This window comes from Condylura cristata, unplaced genomic scaffold, assembly GCF_000260355.1.
Source record: "Condylura cristata isolate star-nosed mole 26May11 unplaced genomic scaffold, ConCri1.0 scaffold00023, whole genome shotgun sequence".
NCBI classification, from domain to species: Eukaryota; Metazoa; Chordata; class Mammalia; order Eulipotyphla; family Talpidae; genus Condylura; species Condylura cristata.
Window position 1 is genome coordinate 32766668 of NW_004567124.1, and position 22059 is coordinate 32788726.

Here is a 22059-nt window from a genome sequence, read left to right on the forward strand (position 1 = left end):
TAGGGAACAGTTCATTTTAGTTTCTTAGGCTGGTACTGCATCAATTTAGAAAAGGAAACATCAACTTACTTTTAAGTTTCTGTTGTTGCTTTATTTCAAAGCATATGGAAAAATGTCATATAACCCAATAAATGGGTTTATCTTTCAGATGAGAACATTCATCAAGTATTTAATGAACATCATCACATTTTATGCAGGTTCTAGATGTGTACTGTATACATGAACATGCAAGAATAAACATTAACTTTACCAGAAGTCTGTTTGCTTTAAAAAGTTGCTTTATTTGAGGACTGATCACAAAAATATACGGAGAACTGATGAAACTCAACAAAAATAAAGTAAACAACCCCATCAAAAAATGGGCAGAAGAGCTAAAAAGACACTTCTCCAAAGAGGAAATGCAGATGGCCAACAGGCATATGAAAAAATGTTCAACATCACTCCTAATAAGGGAGATGCAAATTAAAACCACAATGAGATACCACCTCACCCCAGTGAGAATGGCACATCTTCAAACAACTAGCAACAACAAATGTTGGCGAGGATGTGGAGAAAAAGGAACTCTCCTGCACTGCTGGTGGGAATGCAAACTAGTACAACCACTATGGAAAACTGTTTGGAGGTTCCTCAAACTGCTAAATATGGAGCTTCCCTACAACCCAGCAATCCCACTCCTAGGTATCTACCCAAAAGACACAAAAACACTGATTGAAAAAGATACCTGTACCCCCATGTTTATTGATGCTTTATTTACAATTGGAAAAACATGGAAAGCAGCCCAAATGCCCAAAAGTAGATGACTGGATAAAAAAGATGTGGTACATATCTACAATGGAGTATTACTCAGCAACCAAAAAAGAGAAACACATGTCTTTTGCAGCAACTTGGATGGAGCTGGAAAAGATCATGCTTAGTCAAATAAGCCAGAAAGAGAAAGAAAAATACCGGATGGTTTCACTCATAGCAGGAGTATAATGGACCAGGCGAGAAAATAACAAAAATAATGAACAACCATATACCAGAGACATTTTGTGGGGGAGGAGTGGGGAATGGGATCAAAAACGGGGGAGGGGGGAGAGAAATGCACGGGATTATGGTGATGGCACACGGGTGATTTGGTGATGGGAAACCCGCTGGGATTACAATCGAGATGGAAAAAAAAATGTACAAAATGATGTAAAAATAAACTTTTGTAATAAAAAAAGCCTTTGAAATTAAAAAAAAAGTTGCGTTATTTGAAAGGGAAGCATTCAGAACTTTTTGCATTGCATCAAGAATTGAAATATGGACTTTTAAAAGAAAACCCCGCTGATTAAAAGGTGCACAATTCTTTCAGCATACAAGTAAAATAACAATTTATTCTTGGTGTATGTTATCAAGTAAATGTATCAAGTTCTGAGTTGATGAGTTGATAACTTTTAACTATAGAGTATGAGGCCCTATCTCTGCACTTAGACAAGGGAGTTCAGTAAATTGAAACTTGTGCTAAATTTCCATGTTGATAATGTAATGTAAGGGCTGCTGTGACACCGACGGCTGCACTAAATTTAAAAGTAGTGACAGCTGGGCCCTCCCTGGTGGCGCAGAGGGTTAAAGCACGGCACTGAGAAGCTAAAGCCACTTCCGCATGGGTTCGATTCCCGCGTGCCCCAGAGGAGACCACATGGCACGGCAGACCTCTCCTGACCCGCCCCTGCTCCCCTCAGCAGTGTACTTAGATGCTCTGCCTGTTCTGCTCCCCGCTCTGTCTCTGGTGAAGCCTCTCGCCGCCCCTACACCTCTGGCCTGTACCCCAGTTCTGTATACACAAATAAATATTTAAAAAAAAAAGTAGTGACAGCTATACTTCTTCACTTATTAGAATCTGAAAAAGGAAACCAATTGTTGAAGACATGCTTTGTTCTCTGCATTCCACTAGAAACTGTACATGTAATCTCCTTTAGTCACCACAGAAACAAAAACATCAGGTTAAGCAACCTGCCCAACGTCACAGAGCTTGTGTTTCTAAAGCCCAACTTTAGAACCTCTTGATACTCAAGGTAGGAAGCACAGAAGACACTTCACAGAAAGAACATTCATATACACTCCAATTTTACTCTACGGGTGCCTCTCTAGCACTGGCTTGGGAATTTGGTAGTACACTGGCATTGACTGGGGAGATTTTAAAATATTGATAGCTGGGTAAATCCCTGATATTCTGGAGTTAAACCTGGGCAACAAGACTGTTAAAAGTTCCCCCACATGTTTCTAATGTGCAACCAAGTTGATAATTACTACCAGGGAAAGAAAAATTTACCACCTGTGTAGTCTTTGTAATTCTATCTTTGAAATAAACTAAGTCAGTTAGTGCAGTGTTAATTTTTTTTTTACTTCCTAAGTGCTCTACTTGCAAAGACAGACTTACTATATTGTATTTATTTATTTATTTAAAGATTTATTTATGCTTACAGAATGGGGGTACAGGGCGGAGGTGTGGTAGGTGAGAGGATTCGCCAGAGACAGAGTGGGGAGCAGAACAGGCAGATCCACTGAAATACACTGCTGCGGGGAGCAACGGGAGGGTCAGGAGACCCATTCCCGGTCAGTTCCCTGGCTGGGAATCGAACTCATGCTGCATGAGTAGGAGAACAGGTTCACAACTGCTCAGATGTCTGTCACCACACCACACCTACCACCACCAGGATCCCCAACTCTTTGTTACCATTCCTATCATACATCTCCCTCTCTAGTAGCCTCAATCTGCAGTTCTATTTCTAGGATTTGTTTTAGTTTAGTTTTGCCAGTTCCTTTCATTCCTCTGTATTCCACATGGATGAAATGATGAAATCATCTGGCATTTGTTTTTCTCCCTCTGACTTATTTCACTTTGCTTTTCCATATTTACAACTCAGTAAACTACTCTAATTTGCTCAAAACAACTTAAAGCAATTACCAAATGGTCAAATATTTCAATATTATATTCTGAGTTCCTAATCTGTTAGTACTTTAGTGCCACCATATATCTTCAGTAGGATTTTACCGTCTATATTTATTTTATAATGGGCATTATGCTGTGGTTAATCTATAGTGGATGGGCAGAAATAATGACATATTAATAAGTCTATGTACAGTTTGTGGATATAAACCTAAGTACTAATGCCATCTCTCCCTCTAAAAAAACACCCAACTAAACAAGTAAGAAGGTAACAAATTACTGTTAATCTACAATAGGAGTAAATCATTCACCAACATGCTTTGGGCCATAAGGGGTCAGTGATTTTTCAAGTAGTTGTCTCCTAGAATGGACTTTAGATAAAAGTGCAGGGGCATAGAAACTCCTAGGCAAAGATAAAGTGTTAAGACAAAAGGTTGTGGAGGAAATGATAAAGCTGGTGGCAGATCTGAGGTGCGTGAGGAGTGGCTAGCTAGAGAAGATGGCATGCAAGATCGCCTGTTTAAAGTACAATGAACAACCACAGTGAAACAGCACCATACAAAATCAACATGATAGCTAAAACTGGTCAAGACCTGCGCTCCCCGGTGGTGTGGCGTGGCGCAGAGGGTTGAAGTACAGCACTGCAAAAGCTGCAGCAGCTTCAAAGCAAGCTCAATCCCCTCAGGGGCGACCAGCAGACCTCTCCTGTCTCGCACACCGCTCCCCTCAGCAGTGTACTTCGTGGATCTGCCTGTTATGCTTCCAGCTCTTCTTTGGTGAATCCTCTCACCGCACCTGCACTTCTGGACTGTACCCCAGCTCTGTATGCATAAATAAATAAATCTTAAAAAAAAAAAAAAAAGAAAGAACTACAATGCCAAGTGTAGTGAGATGTGGAACAAAGGAATGTCCAACCATGCTGATGGGATAAATGTGTGCAACTACTTTGGAAAAGAGCCTATTTCTTTTCCCCGTAACCTCACAGTTACACTCCCAGGTATTTGTATCTGTCTCTCCCCTCCCCATCCTCTACCAAATAAAAATATATTCCCCCAAAATTCCTGGAGAAAAATGTTCATGATGTTTTATTAGTAATATCCCCAAACTAGAAACAATCCAGATACTCATCCATCATAGCAGAATGGATAAATATGCCACTGTAATAATACAAACGACTGCTATTCAGCAATCAATAGAAATGGCCTACCAGTAGACTTAATATTGATGAATTTCAAAAATATCATGCTAAGTGAAAGAAAAGCTTTCAATGAAAGGACATATAACATATTGAAGCTGGTGTACACTATAAATTTAGCCCTTGAATCACCTGTAAAAAGGAATTCACAGAGTTTTTAGATAAGTAAGCAGAGAAAAACTTTATTCAGGGATGAAAAGGTTTACTTAAGAGGAAAAGCAAAGACACCAAGGCCCCATTGCCAAGGAGAGGCAAAAGACGCAATTATGGGCCTGTGTCTAGTGGGTATTTAAACCTTTTTTCTTAATTCTAAAATCTTGTCAACCTCTTTGTGACTGACTCTCTCTCTGTGGCTGTACTTCCCTGGGCAGCTGTGTCCAGTTTTACAGCTCTTCTCTTAGTCTTTCTTTCATGGCCCTGTCCAGGCCCCCTAAAGTTGCCTTTTAGCCTTAAAATTTACTGCCCTCAAAAAAAAAAAAAAAATCACTGCCCTCATTAGCCCTCCTGGATTTCTCTGTTCTTACCTCAGAAGCTTTTTTAACTTTCACGAAGTTCCTGCTTACACTGTCCCTGAAGCTGCCTAGTTAACACTAACGTGCCCTGGGATTCAATATGAATCCACTACTAAGGGCTTAAAATAGGCAAAACAAATGTATGGTGCAAAAACCAAGACAGCAGTTACTTCCAGAGTGGCGGAGGTAGAAAATAACTGGGGTGGGGCAGAAAGAACTTCCTGAAGTACTGCTAATATTCTACATCTTGAGAGTTTATAGTTTCACAGTTGTATGCATTTGTTAAAACTTCAGCCAATAGACACTTAAAATCTGTGTACTTCACAGATTTTATGTGTATGAAAAGTTTACCTCAAAATAAAAAAGCTGCAAATACTGATTCTAATAAGGAATATGCACTTTGAAGGATATGAGGGAAGGAGGCTGATATCTACCATTTGCCTTTAAATGTATATGACAAATAAATAGGTAAATGTGTGACAGGACAATTATAATAAAATGATGACTCTGGGTGGTGAGCACATAGGAATTTACTGTAAGACTTTTAACTTTCTGTATATTTAAATTTTTTCGTGCTAAAATGTCAAAAAATATGACACTAGTATGAAAAATGAATAGCAAATTAGACTGAGAGAAAATACTTACAAAACATATACTTGACAAAGGACTTATATATCCCTGCTTAATTCAGTAGTAAAAATACAAAACAGTTCAGTAAAAAGCCTGGTAGGACACCAAGAATAAATACTAGTTAAACTATGGAATTTGGTGATTATGATATATCTGTGTAGGTCATTAACTATAATAAATCCCTCTGGATGGGATTTTGATAGTGGATATTTCAGTAGAGGAGTTATATAGATAGATAGATAGATAGATAGATAGATAGATAGATAGATAGATAGATATCAATAGTAGCAGCAGCTATAAAAGAAATCTCTGTACCTTCCTCTCAATTCTATTATGAAGCTAAAAATTCTCTTTAAAAAATCATTTAGGGCCCTCTCTGGTGGCGCAGTGGGTTAAAGCACAGCACAAAGAAGCTTAAACCACTTCCACATGAGTTCGATTCCCGCCTGCCCCGGAGGTGATCCACACGGCGAAGCAGACCTCTCCTGACCCGCCCACTGCTCCCCTCAGCAGTGTACTTCATCGATCTGCCTGTTCTGCTCCCCATTCTCTCTCTGGTGAATCCTCTCACCCTCCTCATCTCTGACCTGTACCCCAGTTCTGTACGAATAAATAAATAAATCTTTAAAAAAAATCATTTAAGAAAGAGTAAAATGGGCAAAAGATTTGAGCATATCATTCACAAAAGAAGTTATACAAAAGGCCAATGCACTTGACAAAGTGCTCAAAATCACTGGCCATCAGAGAAAAGCAAAATAAAATCACAATGAAAACTGCAGGCAGAATCAGCCCTCCCTGGTAGTGCAACAGGTTCAAGTGCAGCACTATGAATCTATCTGCAGCCACTGCAACACGAGTTCCACCACAGCCAGGGAGCTGACCCACATGGCATAGCAGACCTCTTCTGCTCCCCTCAGCAGTGTCTTTTGGTACATCTGCCTGTTCTGCTCCCCACTCTCTCTGGTGAATCCTCTCACTCCCTGCACCTCTGGCCTGTACCCCTGTTCTTGTATGCATACATAAATAAATCTGTTAAAAAAAAAAAAGTATAGAATAGTGAGAATATAAAATGGTACACTTTGGAAAAAGTGTTGGCAGTGTTTAAAATAATTTTACATATCACCTACCCTATGATGATGCACCAATTCTCTCCTGTGTATTTATTTACCCAAGGGAAATAGATGTATTAAGTCCACAAAAAAAGTTTGAGTAACTATGTTTATATTAGTGTCTTCATTATAGCCCAAACAGGAAACAACACAGGTCTCCATCAACGGATGAAGAACCTATAGTATATTTACACAATAGATGATTACCCAACAATATACAGGAAAGAACAATTAATAGTCAATAACAAAGACAAATCTTAAAAAAAAGTATAAGTAATACATTAATCATATGCATAATGAGGTGTTTAGGGTAAAGTATAATGATGTTTGCAAATACTTTGAAATGCTTCAGAAATAGATCAAAGGAAGACATAATTACATGATAAAATAAATATAGCAAAATTTTCATTGTAGCATCTGGAAGATAATTTTACTGCATGCTTGAAATTTTTAATAATAAAATATGGAAAAAGTACAATGAACTAAAAAACTTACTAAAATCTAAAAACCTTTGGAATTAAAAACAAAGCAAATCATTTACAGGTCAAATTGCATTTCACATAAAATTTTGGGAAATTCACAAATGTTTTTCCTGTACTTTAATTTTAGATTACTGAAAGTTGTCTGAAATGAGTCATCAGGCAGGTTTGAAATATTTATATTACCAAAAAAAGAACTACGGTATTTTTAAGTAGAAAGATATAGTCAGGTAAGGGCAAAAGTGGCAGTTAAAATGGCATTACTCCCAAGTGTTTCATATATCAGAACAAATATTATATTTATATTACTAATTTGCTTCAGTAAAACACTTTATTGTGACTATATCAGGTTTATTACAAACAATAGCATGGCCATTCTTTAGAAGGATGGGTCTAGGCAGTATTTGAAAGTACAATTTACCATGCTGGTCACCCAATTACTTACTTTAAGTCACAGCTAACAATAAATAGTCTTTTGCTTTATCCAGTTGTTTTTTAAAAAAGAAAAGCTCAATCTAGTAAAATGATTAAAATAATTAAGGGAAAGCTAGTATGAAATTATGTTCAACATAAGGGTCCTATATTAGATTGTAATACACTCGTTATATTGTATCACAAAAATCACTGAATTTTAGAGGAAATCATATTATTTCCTTAGTCTCAGAAACTAAGGACTGTATACAATTGAAAGCCATACAAAGCCAGAACCACCATATTTCATTATTGAAATAAATGATTCATTTAAAAATATCTATTGCAGTAAATCATGCTTAAAATGGATCCATGATGCAGGAAAACTTTCCTGAGTAATAAGCAATCCCTGGGATTAAAAAGCCACATTGATTTTGAGTACCCGAGTTCTACCAAGTGCCACTCTGTTCTTCTTGAAAGCATCATGTAAGCATGATGGTTTTACTAACATATTCAGTAGCACTTTTTTTTTTAATAGAAAATGAAACTAATGCTTGATCAAAGTGCCACATGAAGCAGCAGACCTCTCCTGTCCTGCCTGCTGGTCCCCTCAGCAGAGTATTTCAGTCAATCTGCCTGTTCTGTTCCCCACTCTCACCTCCCACACCTCTGGCCTGTACCCCAATTCTGGTATGCATAAATAAATAGATATTGAAAAAAAGTACCTACTAAAGAACAATATGTAATTTAAAAAGCTATAAAGGTACAAAATAGAATAGATTGTAATAGCATATACAATGTAAATAATCCCTTTTACTGTTCCACACCTTCTCACAGAATTCTCTTAATCTTGCACACACAAGATTTTACACAAGCACCTAAGAGATTCATGCACACACACAAAATTTCAGTGGGAGTGCTGAGCAAAGAACAATGAATTTTAACTGAGAAAGACTCAAGTGTCCTAAATTTGACGATACCATTCAGAGTATTGATATCCAGCCATACACATCTGTGGAAGGCTTTAAATTCATAACCATAAATAGTATTGTGCTTACATCATTTGCTTTGCTACAAATGTTGTTTAAACAGAAAGAGTAAATAAAGTGGAATCTTATTTCAAGATATTTACCGAGCACATTTTCCTATTCATTAATAATACAATAACCTGTAATAATTCGTTCTTTTGAGATGTTGTTGAGAGGGAAAGTCTAAATGATAAAATTTCTTTAAAATACTGTTATCCAATTGTTCTGTCAAATTGCTCTATCAAATTCCTATGCAAGTTTCTAGAAATTCTCAATTTCTGAACTTACCTGTTCAAAATAAGTAGTAAATAGCTCAGGGACCAGCTCAGTTTGCATACCAAACTTAAAAGCTTTGTTACATACAGTTGTAAATATTTTACTAGAAAAGGGTGAGCATTTCACTAGGTAACTTTAGAACTCTATCTGGAACCTGAAAAATATACTGATTGTCATTTTAAAGTCAAAGATGTGTATCTGTGTTATTTTCCACAAACTCTTTTCTACCTCTGATAAAAAGACAGTAAGTATTACAGCAGGTCCTCAACATCACTTTGTTCTTTATAGTTCTAAGTGATGAGAATAAAACATCCTCACAGAGGTTAAACAAAACCACATTATCTGAGAACTTTCTTTTGTTGTATCTCATTGCAGTTTCTGAGAACTTATAGACAACTCTGAGGACTTAAGGTAGTCTGAAATATCAAAATGATCACAAATTCTAAATTTTACCTTCTATACAGTCAATTATATGCATTAAATGAATTAATCATTATATTGGCAAAGAAACTATTATACATCGGAAGACCTTAAACATTTCTAAACTTCAAAATTATATAAAATTGTCAACAAAATAGATTTTTATAAAATGGTATCAGTGATGAATATATATTATAGAGACTAATAAGTGAAAGATCGTATGTAAAAGGCATCATTTTCTGATGGAGAGCAGAACAGGCAGATTGACAGCTGCTGAGGGGAACAGCGGGCAGAACAGAAGAGGTCTGGCATGCCATGTGATCACCACTGCGGCCAGGAATCAAACTCCTGGGCCAGGAATCGAACTCGTGCTATAGAGTCTGCAGACAGCCTCCCATGCTGCCCTTTAATATACTATGCCATCAAGGAGGGCCCTCAAGTGTCATGCTTTAACTAGGCCAAAGGAGTTCTACATTTTATTCCTGATATATTTGCTGTATATATGCCAGGAAATAGGAATTCTGTGGAGAACAAGACACTATTCCTTCCCTGAAGGACCTAGTTTTGTTAGCCAATTGATTATGGAATAAACAGCAATACAAAACCAGAACACTAAGTACAAATATAACAGAGTATTAACCAGGACTGTAATTCAACAATGTGTGTATGTTTGCATGCACGTGTCCACAGGAGTACACACAAAGAACCTTGAGAGCACAACACCCTAACATCATGCCCAGTTACTTCCTCAGGGACTTAAGGTGGTGAAACTTCAGTCTAGTAAAGAATGTAGTAAGACCATTGACGGTTAAGATTATCTGTTAGCTATGTCAGTCATTTCGGCTACTCACCCAAATACTAAAGACAGTATTATCAAAAGACAATATTACCTTTTTTTTTATATATAACAATGCAACTCTCTAGATTAGTTTGCCCATCTATTTCATTTTCTAATGTCATTAAAGCTGAGGTATGAAAGGACCCAAGAATCACCAAGCAAAGATCAACCACTGGCAATTGTGTATAAGGATGATTCAGTAACTTTCTGAAGTTTATTGTTGATATATGATGTTTTAGTATTATGAAATACTGCCAAATAGCCTTCTAGTCAACACTATAATATATAGAAAATAAAACTGACTGGGCCTCCCTGGTGAAGCAGGGAGTCTTAGTGCTCTCAAGCTATTGCCAGACACTGAGGATGAGTTCAGCCAGGGAGGTGACCCATGGTGCAGCAGACCTCACTGTCTCACCAGCTGCTCCACTCAGCCATGTATTTCATTAAATACACCTGTTCTGTCTCCACTCTGTCTCTGGTGAACTCTCCCACCCCTTGTACTTCTGGCCCACACTCCAGTTCTTATATGCATAAAAAATAAATTAAAGAAAACTGACATTCAATAACACTTGTCAAAACTTTGGATATATTTATAAAAGTATAAATGACAATGAAAAATTTCATTGTCAATTTTCCTTGTCAATTTCTCACCTCAAAGAAGACGTGCTTTTATGAATTATTGCTTTCTTCCTCCTCTGCAATAAAATTTCACTTTAAAAGAGATCTACTTAGACTTGGGTCAAATATGAATATTCATTAACTTTGGGACAGATGGAAAGGTAACAAAATCAGTTACTTCATATAATTCAGCATTAAAAAAACACTGCCTTAGGCATTTGCAGATCATTTGTGTAAAAGACAATGAAATACACATACTTAAGCCAGATTCCTTTTAGGAATATGTTACTTTAAGTTGTTCAGGGAGTATCTCAGTTGTTTTTTTAACTATTTACTTTTGTACCTCCAATGCCAGGTGATATAACTGCAAAAAATGTCCATAGCACATAAAAGTTGCATTTCTCTTATGCATCTTCTACTCTACAATTTGAACCTAATGTTTCAACAACTACTGTTTGTATCATAGAGACAGTGTAATGACAACAATACTGGTATTAGAATCACACACACTTGGATTCAAATCACAGTTCAATTACTTGTATGACCCAGGCTGGCTACTTAACCTTAACAGCTTTAGTTTTCTCCTGGATGAGAACAAAATCCCACCTCAGTTTATAAGAAAATAAGCTTTTTTAGCTTTACTTATTTATGTATACAAGAACTGGGGCATGGGACAGATGTGTGGGGGATGAAAGAATTCACCAGAGACAGAGTGGGGAGCAGAACAGGCAGATAGAATGAAATACACTGCCATGTGGGTCAGCTCCCTGGCTAGCTTCACAGTACTGCGCTTTAACCCACTATGCCACCAGGGAAGGCCCAAGAAAATAACTTTTTCTACAATGAAAAACCTATGACTTTTCACCAAAGAATTAACTTTATTTAATAGAAAGACAGCTTTCTATTTGCCATTAATTTTTTAGTATTTTATTTGAAAATTAGCATACTGCTAAGCTGGAAAAAATATTCAACAGAATATAATCTTTTAAAGCATCTTAGGATGTAAATTTGCTAGCTGTGAAAATATATATTATTTCTGTCTATAAATAAAAATTTCAGCGCCCTCCTCATTCCTTCCTCCAGCCCAGATGCCCCAAAGCTGGTTGCATAGCATCTATGAACAAGAAACTGTCAGCCCACATGACAATGTGGGAGCTGGTGCCAACGCATTCAGTAAGTTGGCCAGGTATTTCATCCAGAGCAAAGCCCTGTGGCTGGAGTTGAGGTCTGGCTCCTACACTCCAGGAACCCTAATCTTTGAGGTTTTAAGGCTTTGAGAGACCTCTGAAGATTAGCTGGTGGCTAAATTCCTTCAGGACCAGAATGTATCACTGTCCTCTGAATTTCAAGATGAATGACTCCCTCATAGAGAAATCAAACAAATTTCTGCCAAGCACCCCAGAATCCCCAGTACAGCAGACTTGCCTTTTCTGGGAATTAGGCCGAGGCATTTCTTGCAACCAGGGATGCTTTCAATGTAACTCAGGATTATAAGGAGAGTGACTGGTCCCAAGAATTCATCTCTAAATGTTTCTGCGTTAAGAACTGCCTCAATATAGGGGTGGTAGTGTTGTAGTTTCTACAGAATTGCAGGAAAATGAGCTGTGCTATCTCTGAATCCCTTGGCATTCAAGGTATGTATCCAGCTACAGATCTCTCCGCTCATTTTGCCCCTTCTTCATGCTGCTTTCTCAGTAGGACACAAAGACATAGGGTAACTGCTGTCATCAGCTGCCATTCTTGTTAGGGTACACTACATTGTAATGTCTATCCTTTTCCCCCAACTATTACTGGGAATTGGTAATCACACAGCATCCTTAGGCAGCTGTATGGAGTAGGTTCTTCTACTGTGCACCTCCATGATGACTACACAGTCTAGGATGAGTTAGGAGCTAGCATGTTTGATTAAAATATTAATATGGGAGACCGCATAGCTGAGCTTTAATAGGGGTCTCATAGTTCTGTCATTCTTAGACCGTTCTTTGTGATCAATCAATTCTATGAATTTGAAGCTTCATGTAGTAGTGATGCTGCCATCAACTAGGAGTGCTAGTTGCTGTCAGGTCAATTATTCAGAGAGTGTTTGGAGTAAGAGGAAGGCTTATTTGTATAATCAGCTTAGAAGGAACCAAATGGGCTCTGTTCTGCACCTTTGGTGAGGGGACAGAGTAAGTGGAATGAGGGATGTGATGCATACAGCAGCCCCTCCTCCTTTCGGAAAGACCTGCAAGTAGGAATTAAGCTAACTCTTCCATAAAGTTGGTTCAGGAATTGCTGGCCTGCTAAATTCCTAACAAAGAGGGGAGTTCAACGTTACCACAGGCCTTTGCTATACTTCTTAAAATGTTTTTTTCTCATATATATTTTTTAGATTTATTTATTTATGCATACAGAGCTGGGGTACAGGCCAGAGGCACAGAGGTGATGAGAGGATTCGCCAGAGACAGAGTGGGGAGCAGAAAAGGCAGATGGATGAAGTACACTGCTGAGGGGAGCAGCAGGCAAGACAGGAGAGGTCTGCTGCGCCACGTGGGTCGCCTCATGGCTGGGAATTGAACTCACGCCATAGTCGCTGCAGATTGCTTCATCATGCTGTTCCCTGGGCCTCTTGCCTTATCTTTAGTAGTTAATGATCAGAGTGATTATTTTACTTAAACTACCATGGTCCCAAGATTCCATGCTGAAATTTATTTTTCTTTGTATGAATATAAGTAAATAATTTTAAAATAAAATATTTGTATGAAGAAAAAAGTTTAAATGTGGTAAATGCAAATGCTCTCAAAATAGAATAAAGCTGGATTCCATCTGTCATAGCTCTTCAAAGTGAAAATGTCCATGCAGGATCTACCTGGTGGTGCAGGGGCTAAAGTCTCAGCTCCAGAAAGCTATTGCTAGCCACTGAGGCAGGAATTAGACCCCTAGCCAGGGTGCTGACCCATGTGGCCAGGCAGACCTCTCCTGTCTCACCCTGTTGCTCCCCTCAGCAGTGTATTTCAGTAGACCTGCCTGTTCTGCTCCCTAATCTCTCTGTTGAGTCCTCTCATCCCTTCACCTCTGGCCAACACCCCAAGTCTTGTATGCATAATAAATAAAAATAAATGAAAAAAAGAAAATGCACATGTATATGGAAAAAAGGGTGTTTTTTAAAGCTTATTAATGTTTTCTTTGTTTTTAACTAGCAATATGAAAGATATATAGCCTTGGCCCAAAGTAGAAATAAACTTGTCTGGTAAATAAAGGAAATTTTGGCACCTTGAGTTTAGCAAAAATTAAAGCTATCTTTCAAATGGCTATGATTGTAAAGAGAAGAATGATAGCAATTGAGTATCTTGCCTGCATTTCTAAAGGCCATTAGAAATCTAATAAAGCTTAGCAACATAGCAGTAAAAATGCAAAGCAGAAGCTAACACTGACTTATTTTACAAAGAAGGAAACTGAAACCCAGTTCTGGGCTAAGATAACAGGAAATTTCAAAATGAAAAACAAAAACTAAAGGTTAAGAGCTTTTGTTTTCTATTTTCTTACCTTTCAACTATAAAAAATTCTATGTTAAAAAGTAAAAAGCCCTTAATATTTTTAGTTAAGACATCCAAAGGTACTAACATCAAAATTTAAGGTGGCATTGCATCTTAGACTGATTAACAACATTGATTTGATTCTGAAATATATAGTTTTTAATTTATTTATTTATGCACAGAAGAACTAGTATGTGGGGGCGGGGGGCACATATCAGAGCTTTCACCAGAGACAGAATGAGAAGCAGAATGAGGCAGACCAACTGATAGCTGCTAAGGAAGCAGAGGCCCAGACAGGAGAGGTCTGCTGTGCCAGGTGGATTAGCTAGCTCCCTGGCCAGGAATCAAACTCAGTCAGTAGAGGTGACAGCGCTGAGACTTAACCCCTAAGCCACCAGGTTAGCACCCTCACACCCTGAAATTTTCTTAATTGTAAATTCTGTCAATGATTTAATAGTAGCTTAAAGTTCTTTAACACCTGACAGAAATGTTAAAAACATGATCAATATACACATTAGTACTGAGCAAGTTGTTAATATGTCCTTTTTTAAGCCAACTATTGAACTTTAACTTTGCATTTAAAACAAAGTACTCTGTGTGTGTGAGTGTTGTATGTTTTGCAGTGTTGTGTTTATATCTTCAAATATAGTTGCTAGAATTCTACAAAATACACCAAAGCACTAATCATAGGATTTTAATAGGGAATGGCTTCTTGTTTTTCCATTTTCTTATAAAATTTCACTAGGGTTATGTATTGTCTTATATTTCCTTACTAAAAACCTTTCCTAGTTTCTGCAGTATATCTCTCCAAACTTTCTTACTATGCTAAGAAACATATCACCAAGAATGTAAACACTTTTAATTTGCATTATTCTGAATCAATAAGCCCACCAAATACAGCTATGCAAATTGTTGGGCAAAAAGAAAAAGCTGTGATACTGCTCTAACTTGCCCCTCGCCAATGATGCTGGAAGGGGTACCTTTTCAAAATCTGCACAAAGGTCTTCCTTGTCCAGACATGTTTATTAGGCATAATATTGTCCTCACAGTACTGGGACATTCCTGTCTTCTAACATCCTTAAATGGGAAAACATTAACATTTTATAAGGCTTGATTATCCTCAGTGTTATCTTACAGTTTGTTCACATCAGGATCCAAAGTGTACACACTGCATTTCTGTAATATGCTTTTTATATGTAACAGTTTTCCCTCCATTCCCACTATCCCTCCACCCTGTACCATTTATTTGTGTGTAATCTAGCTATTCAATAACATTTCCCCTATTCAGAATTGGACTGATTTTTCCCTGTGGCTCACAGAAGTATATTACAAAATCTATGTTTGTTTTTTTTTAAAGATTTTTTTTATGCATCCTAGAACTGGGGTACAAGCACAAGTGTGAGAGGTGGGGTGAGAGGATTCAACACACAGAATGGGGCGCAGAACAGGTGGACAGACCGAAATACACTGCTGACGGGAGCATAGTCTATACTGAAAATGCAATGATAAATCAAAAACCTTACAGAATGGGTATAAAAGATAACACGTAAATAAAAAATAACATTTTTTAAAGATTTGTTTATTTATGCATACAAGAACTGGGGTACAGGCCAGAGGCGCTGGGGTGGGGGTAAGAGGATTCACCAGAGATGGAGTGGGGGAACAGAACAGATTGACTGAAAATACACTGCTGAGGGGAGCAGCAGGCAGGTCAGGAGAGGTCTGCGGCGCCATGTGGGTCAGCTCCCTGGCTGGGGATGGAACTCGTGCTGCAGTAGCTGCAGAAAGCTTTATAGTGCTGTGCTTTAATGAGCTGCACCACCAGGGAGAGCCCAAAAATAACAAATTTAAATAAAATTTGGTACCACAGTAATAGCCTGAACTGACCTATTCAGAGCCTGAACTAAATCTGTTGACTCTGAAAAGGTTTCAGAGAGGTGAAAAGAATTGAAGTTCTTTTTTGTATATCCACCACGAAACACCCCTGAATAAAAACTTGCTAACACCCAGCCTCAAAGTTGGAATAGCCAAAGTTTCTCTGAGTCAACTGGCATTTATTTCTTCACGTTAGACACCCACTCCCAAGGCTGTACCTTAGGTCATGTTCACACTGGAAATGCCCCAACCTCAAAAAGCATGAATTTGAGCATTCAGCTTTGTCTGACTACAGCCTTTAAACCTTCTACATTTTCACAACTACTTTACTTCATTAAGTTTTCCAGTTGCTTAGTCTCTCCCTTTTACTTTCAGCCATTTTTCTTACTGTGTTTTTCTAATATGTAATTCTAAAATTTGCTGTGTTTTTATATTTCTATTGTTGAAAATGTGTTTTCTTTCTGTATTAGATCACAACTTTCCTTAGAACAGATACTGGATTCTTTTTCTCAGCCTGTATTCTTAATACCCAAAACAGAGCTGACTCATAATAAGAATTTAGTAAGTGTTGGTGAAGAAATGGATAACGTATCGTTGTCATTTCCACCACCACCCCACAAATTTTCCAAAAGCAGAATCTATAATTTATCTGTATATTTCCTGTAATTCCTATCTGGGTATCTTACACAGGGATTCTCTGTTGCATTGTAAGAGACTGCATAAGCTATATAAAAAGTATTTTACCAAAATAATTTTGGTATTATTAACAATCATTAAAGTTAACCAAATAGTTATTAGGCAAATGTAAAACATGCTCATCTTGAAGGAAACAAAATAATAAAATAGAAAGCACTGGACAGAAGTGAGGAGGTATGCTTCAGTCTTAGTTTTGCCACTCTGTCATCCACAAATAACCATCTCTGTCAGTCTTAGTTTCCTCATTCATAAAAATAAGGTTTGACCAGAATTATATTCTAGATCATCTAAGATTTCCTAACATGCTATACCTCTTAAATATTTTTATTATAAAAATGATGCACTCAATATAAAAAAAAATTGTACATGTCCTTCTGAATTATTCAGCTAAAGGAAAATTCCCACTCTCCATCCTGTTTGCCTAAGTCACTCCCTAGATGTTTCCACTATCAACAGTTTGTTCTGTATTTTTAAGTGCTAAGACTCTTGATTTTATTTACCAACTGGGCAGGCCTGTGAATTTTAATGGAACCTTGACAAAATGAAAAGAGAACTATAAATATTTTGATTGCAGAGAGAACCATGAACTCAGTGGACCACCAGCAGAAAAAATTAAAACACGGATAGAAGTATTTAAAACTTCATGTGTAACTACCACCTCTGGCCCTTCAGTCCCCTGACCACTGACTATGCAAAGTAATGCGAACAAAAGGGGTATGACAAAAAACTTCCAAGGTGGGAAATTTTCTACAGAAAGAAATGTAGGAGGCATGGGAGTTGGGGGAAAGGAAAACAAATCATACTAATGTCACAACCACAGAGGATGTAGAAAGATTTTAAAAAATCATATAATCACAACTGTGAACAGCAAACACAATTCTGAAATATACTATGAGTTTAATGAACAGTCAATTGCAGAAAAATAATTGTTCTCCTACACTTCATTCTACTCAGACACAAATGCAAATTAACAGTATGTCCTTGATTTCCTTTCCAACAATATTCTTTGAAGATCTACATCTAAGTCAAACTAGGGCACGTACATATTATAAAAGTCAAAGGTGGGGCCTCCCTAGTGGCACAGAAGTTAAAGACACAGCACTATCAAGCTATCACCAGCTACTGTGGCATGAGTTCCATCCCTGGCCAGGGGGCTGACCCACAGAGTGCAGCAGACCTCTCTATTCTCACCCACCTCTCTCCTCAGCTGTGTATTTTAGTCAATCTGCCTTTTCTGATCCCCAAATCTTGTCTCTGATGAGTACTCTCACCCCCATACCTCTGGCCTGTATCCCAGTTCTTGTATGCATAAATAAATAAATCTTAAAAAAAAAAAAGGAATACAACTCAATAACTTGTCACAAGTCTAGCAACAATTCTAAGTTACCTAATGACAATTACGGCATCAAGCAATCAACTTAATCTGGTATTTTTACAGTTTAAATAAATACTATGGACAAAAATTAAGTCTACAATTTAGAGTTAATTTTGAGGAAGTGTAAATGATAATGTAATCCCATAATGTAATTTTAACACACTGGTGCACAGTATAAAGTTTGCCAAGAAGTTGAAGATAGTTAAGCTCAGAAACCAATCTGTAATATCTTCATAAAAGAAATAATGAGGGCCTCCCTCGTGGTACAGGGGTTAAAGTTTCAGTGCTATCAAGCTATCACCAGCCACCACTGCCTGAGTCAGAATCAGCACATGGTGCAGCAGACCTCTCGTCTTGCTCACTGCTCCCCTCAGCAGTGTATTTCAAGAGATCTGCCTGTTCTGCTCCTCACTCTGTCTCTGGTGAACCCTCTCACTGCCCCTGCACATCAGGCCTGTACCCCTGTTCTTGCATGCATAAATGAAAAGAAACCTTTCTAAAAAGTCAAGAACAACTGAATTCTAGATCTACAGGCTTTACCAAATGTGCCTCTCATCTCAAACAGAAAGGAGGAACTAAATTCATCTAGTTTCCCTTAGTTTAGAGGGAACAGTATTTCCTCACATCATAAAATTTGGCAAGACAGTCTTGCTTTCACAAGTCGATAGCCCAAGATAAGTTTTCAAACTTGTTCAAAATATCGTTATGAGAGTCTTTAAGCTGCTTAAAATAAGTGGTCATTACAGACATTACCATTCTGCGTTGGGTAGAACACAGCATAAGACTAAGTACAGCAGTACAATGGTTCTCAAACTCTTCTACTTCAGAATGTGAAAATGATATGACCTCTCCATTTTATGTCTCTTCCCAACAAATCCATGAAAACTCCCAAGTCTGGCATACATTACTTTAGGAAGCTGAAGGTCTTCAGCAATCACTAAGTCCAAAGTGCCTTGTGTGCCTTCTGCTACTTCTGGCTATGAAGATCCAGTGTGTTTCCACTTGAAGGTCAGTGAGCAAAAATTCTGAGGGAATCAGGCCCTGAAACCCCTTTAAAGTAATTCCATTAGCAAGGACAGTATACCAGACCTACTCAGCATCATCCCAAGTGGGCTTAGCTACTCTGTCCACTATCTCTACAAAATGTAGGTTTTTACATAGTTTACTGATACAAAAATCAGTGTCTGTAAGAAAACATAGCTAAGCTACAACATAGCTAAGATCTACAACTATGGTTCATAGTTGGTCTTGTAGTTCTCCACTACAATTTAGGTCTCTGTGTTTAAAAAAAAAAAAAAAACTAGAAAATTCTTTGCTATCCACCCAAAAATACTCATTTCAATTCTAAGGAGACAAAAATAACAACATCAACGTATACATCTACTTTCCCTCTTGCCAATTACCTTTCCACACCCAACTGCAGTGAGCCGTGGTGCTAACTACTATTCCAAAGGGTTGCTAAGCATCCCAAAACGGGGGTTCTTGGATCCTGATTATTACTATATAACAGAAAACGATCTCCGCGTAGACAGTCATCCTGGAAAAACGAGGCAGTAGTGAAGGCATCCTGTTACCTGTTGTGTCTACTTACCCTCAGTAACGTCCTGGGCGTTAGAAGTCCGGTCACTGGCTGGATCCAGTGCAACAGTTGCAAGGGAAGTGGTGACCCCAGACGTCTCACTCATAGGCTCGCTCCGACTGGTTTCGGGCACACTTTCCCGGGAGCTAAACCTCACCCGGGAACTGGACCGTGAGCTGAGGTCCGGGCTAGTGTCTGACAAACCTGGAATGTCATCGATCTTTGTTGGTGTGACCATGAACCGAACTGAGGCCATCTTGGTGGTGGTTTCTGGAGGATGCATTTTTCTTTTTCTTTATAAGGTCAAAGAAAAAAGGGAAACCCCGCAAAATCTTCCCACCTACTTTAATTATTTTTGATTGCAGAATCAAGAAACTTAAAAAAAAAACCCTCAATGACCTTGATTAACACGGCACAAAAAGACCCCAGTAAGAATCCATCTACTCAGAAGTCAAGCAGATGTCCTAGAGTGCGCACATACACTACCAGCAGCTGAAAAAAAATTTGAGGGAAAACAAAAAAAAAAAAAAAAGGAACAAGCCAATCTTGTGTAAGTTTGTCCGTAGCAAGTTATCTAGCCATCTCCCCTGGTCCAGGGCTGGGGGTCAGCGCCATGGTCTCAGCAGCAGGGAAAGCCTGTCTTCCCTCCACCACCTGGTTTGGGGAGAGATAGGTAGTTCTTTACTGGTAAGTGTCCCACGGCTCTAGTTGAGCGCCAGGCGCGCAGGCCCACCCTGATCCGGCGAATACAGCATGGATCAGACTGCGAGACGGTGTCCACCCGGCCACCTGTTGTGTATCAGGTGAATACCCCACAGGTCTGGCTAGGAGGTGTGTGCACAGCCGCCCGACGTTTTCGAGGCCGGTAATCCACTTGGGTCTGGTGGGAGAGGTGCGCATGCATAACGGGAGAAATAGCCCCCACTACTAGGTGGAAGAGAACAAGAGGGTGAGCAGACCAGGCAGGGGCAAAGCGGATTCCGCCGCCGAGAGGTGTGCGGGGGTGGCCAGCCCGCGCCGCCAGCAGAAAGGTCCCCGGGCTGTGGAAGGCGGCGGGGAGCGGGTCGAGACGGCTGGGACTGCAGCGCAGGGTCGTGCCAGGTCGTCGCTAGTCCATCGAGCCCTCAGCCGGCGCGCTGGGTTTCTCCTATGTGACAGGACCGGCAGCCCGCCGCCGAGAGACGCCTTCTCTCCTGAGGGCCGGGACGCAGCTCAGCCCCCGGCCGTCCTCGCTCCGGGTTCTAGCAGAGGAGGTGACGGCCTCGCCCGCCGGCGCGGGCTGAGCGGGAGGGGGCGACGGCGAGGGGAGGAGGCGGTCGCAGGTGCAGAATCCCGGCGCCAGCTGATGCGGTGCGCGCGCAGCTGTTGTTTACGAGCCGGTAACAGTTTGGAAGCCGAGGCGCGCGGAGAGCTCGGGGTGCCTAGGAGCGCCCCCTCCCCAGCCACACGCAGAGCAGCCGTTACGTGACCTCGCCGCCCCCGGCCCCGGGCCCGGCAGGCTGTGCCCGCGCCGCCGCAGCCCCTCCTTCCCCTCCCCGCTCGTTCCTCATTCGAGGTTAACGGTCCGAAAAGGAGCCTGGGGGAGCGGTCGGAGGGCGGCACCGTCCCGCCAGCGCCCGGGAGCCCCGCCCCGCCTCTGCAGCACAGGGAGAGGACGAAGGGCTCTGCGCATGCGCCTGATGAGGTCGCCGAGAGGCCGCGGGCGAAGAGGCAGGGCTAGAGGTGGGCGGCCCGGAGCACGACGGGAGTTGTAGTTGCGTGTGGGGGGCCTCAGCTGGGTACCGCAGGCGTTATTTTCCTCCTCGGTGCAGCTGTGTTGTATAAACACAGGGGTGGACGAGCTCCCTGTCCCTCTGGGCCTCAAAAATCTCTTTAACATGAGCTCTCTCAGAATATGCATCATTTAAAAAAATCATAAACCTGCCAATATATAGGTATGACCCGGACTAGTATTCTCATTTAAAAAAATCATAAACCTGCCAATATATAGGTATGACCCGATCTGGTATTCTCAGATTTAACAATTTTGCATTACTTTTTCTGGTTTTCCTGTCCTTAAAAAAAATGCCAGGCCCTCCCTGGTGGCGCAGCGGGTTAAAGCACAGCACTGAGAAGCTAAAGCCACTTCACATGAGTTCGATTCCCGCCTGCCCTGGAGGTGACCACCTGGCGAGGTAGACCTCTCCTGACCAGCCCGCTGCTCCCCTCGGCAGTGTACTTCGTCGATCTGCCTGTTCTGCTCCCCACTCTGTCTCTGGTGAAGCCTCTCACCGCCCCTGAGCCTCTGACCTGTACCCCAGTTCTGTATGTACAAATAAAATAAATCTTTTTTTAAAAAAATGCCAACTTTCACAATATTTATAGATAACAAATCATACTGTACAGCAGAAATATAATTTGTCAATTATACCTCAAAAGAGAAAAAAAAATGCTGCTTACTCTCTAATCAGTCTGAAATTCTCATTAAAGAAAATATTTTTTTAAACGTGAATGTGAGATCCTTTCTCTTGGCTCCTTTTCCAATTTTTTCTATACTAATGTTGCCGAAATGTTTTACTTAGCATATTTGCTTAATGCATAAATAAATAT

The 22059-nt window shown here is 39.7% G+C and overlaps 1 protein-coding gene across 2 annotated transcripts in view; it reads right to left on the bottom strand.

Annotated features, from left to right (window-relative positions):
- The window catches only part of SLC12A6 (solute carrier family 12 (potassium/chloride transporter), member 6), an 85190-nt gene extending 64250 nt beyond the window's left edge, over positions 1–20940 (bottom strand). For both annotated transcript variants that reach the window (XM_004687956.2, XM_004687955.2), the window contains exon 1: positions 19483–20940. In XM_004687956.2, the coding sequence (XP_004688013.1) occupies positions 19483–19753 (271 nt within the window). In that variant the 5' untranslated portion in view covers positions 19754–20940. The remainder of the gene's footprint in view (positions 1–19482) is intronic.
- Between the last annotated feature and the right edge of the window lie 1119 nt (positions 20941–22059).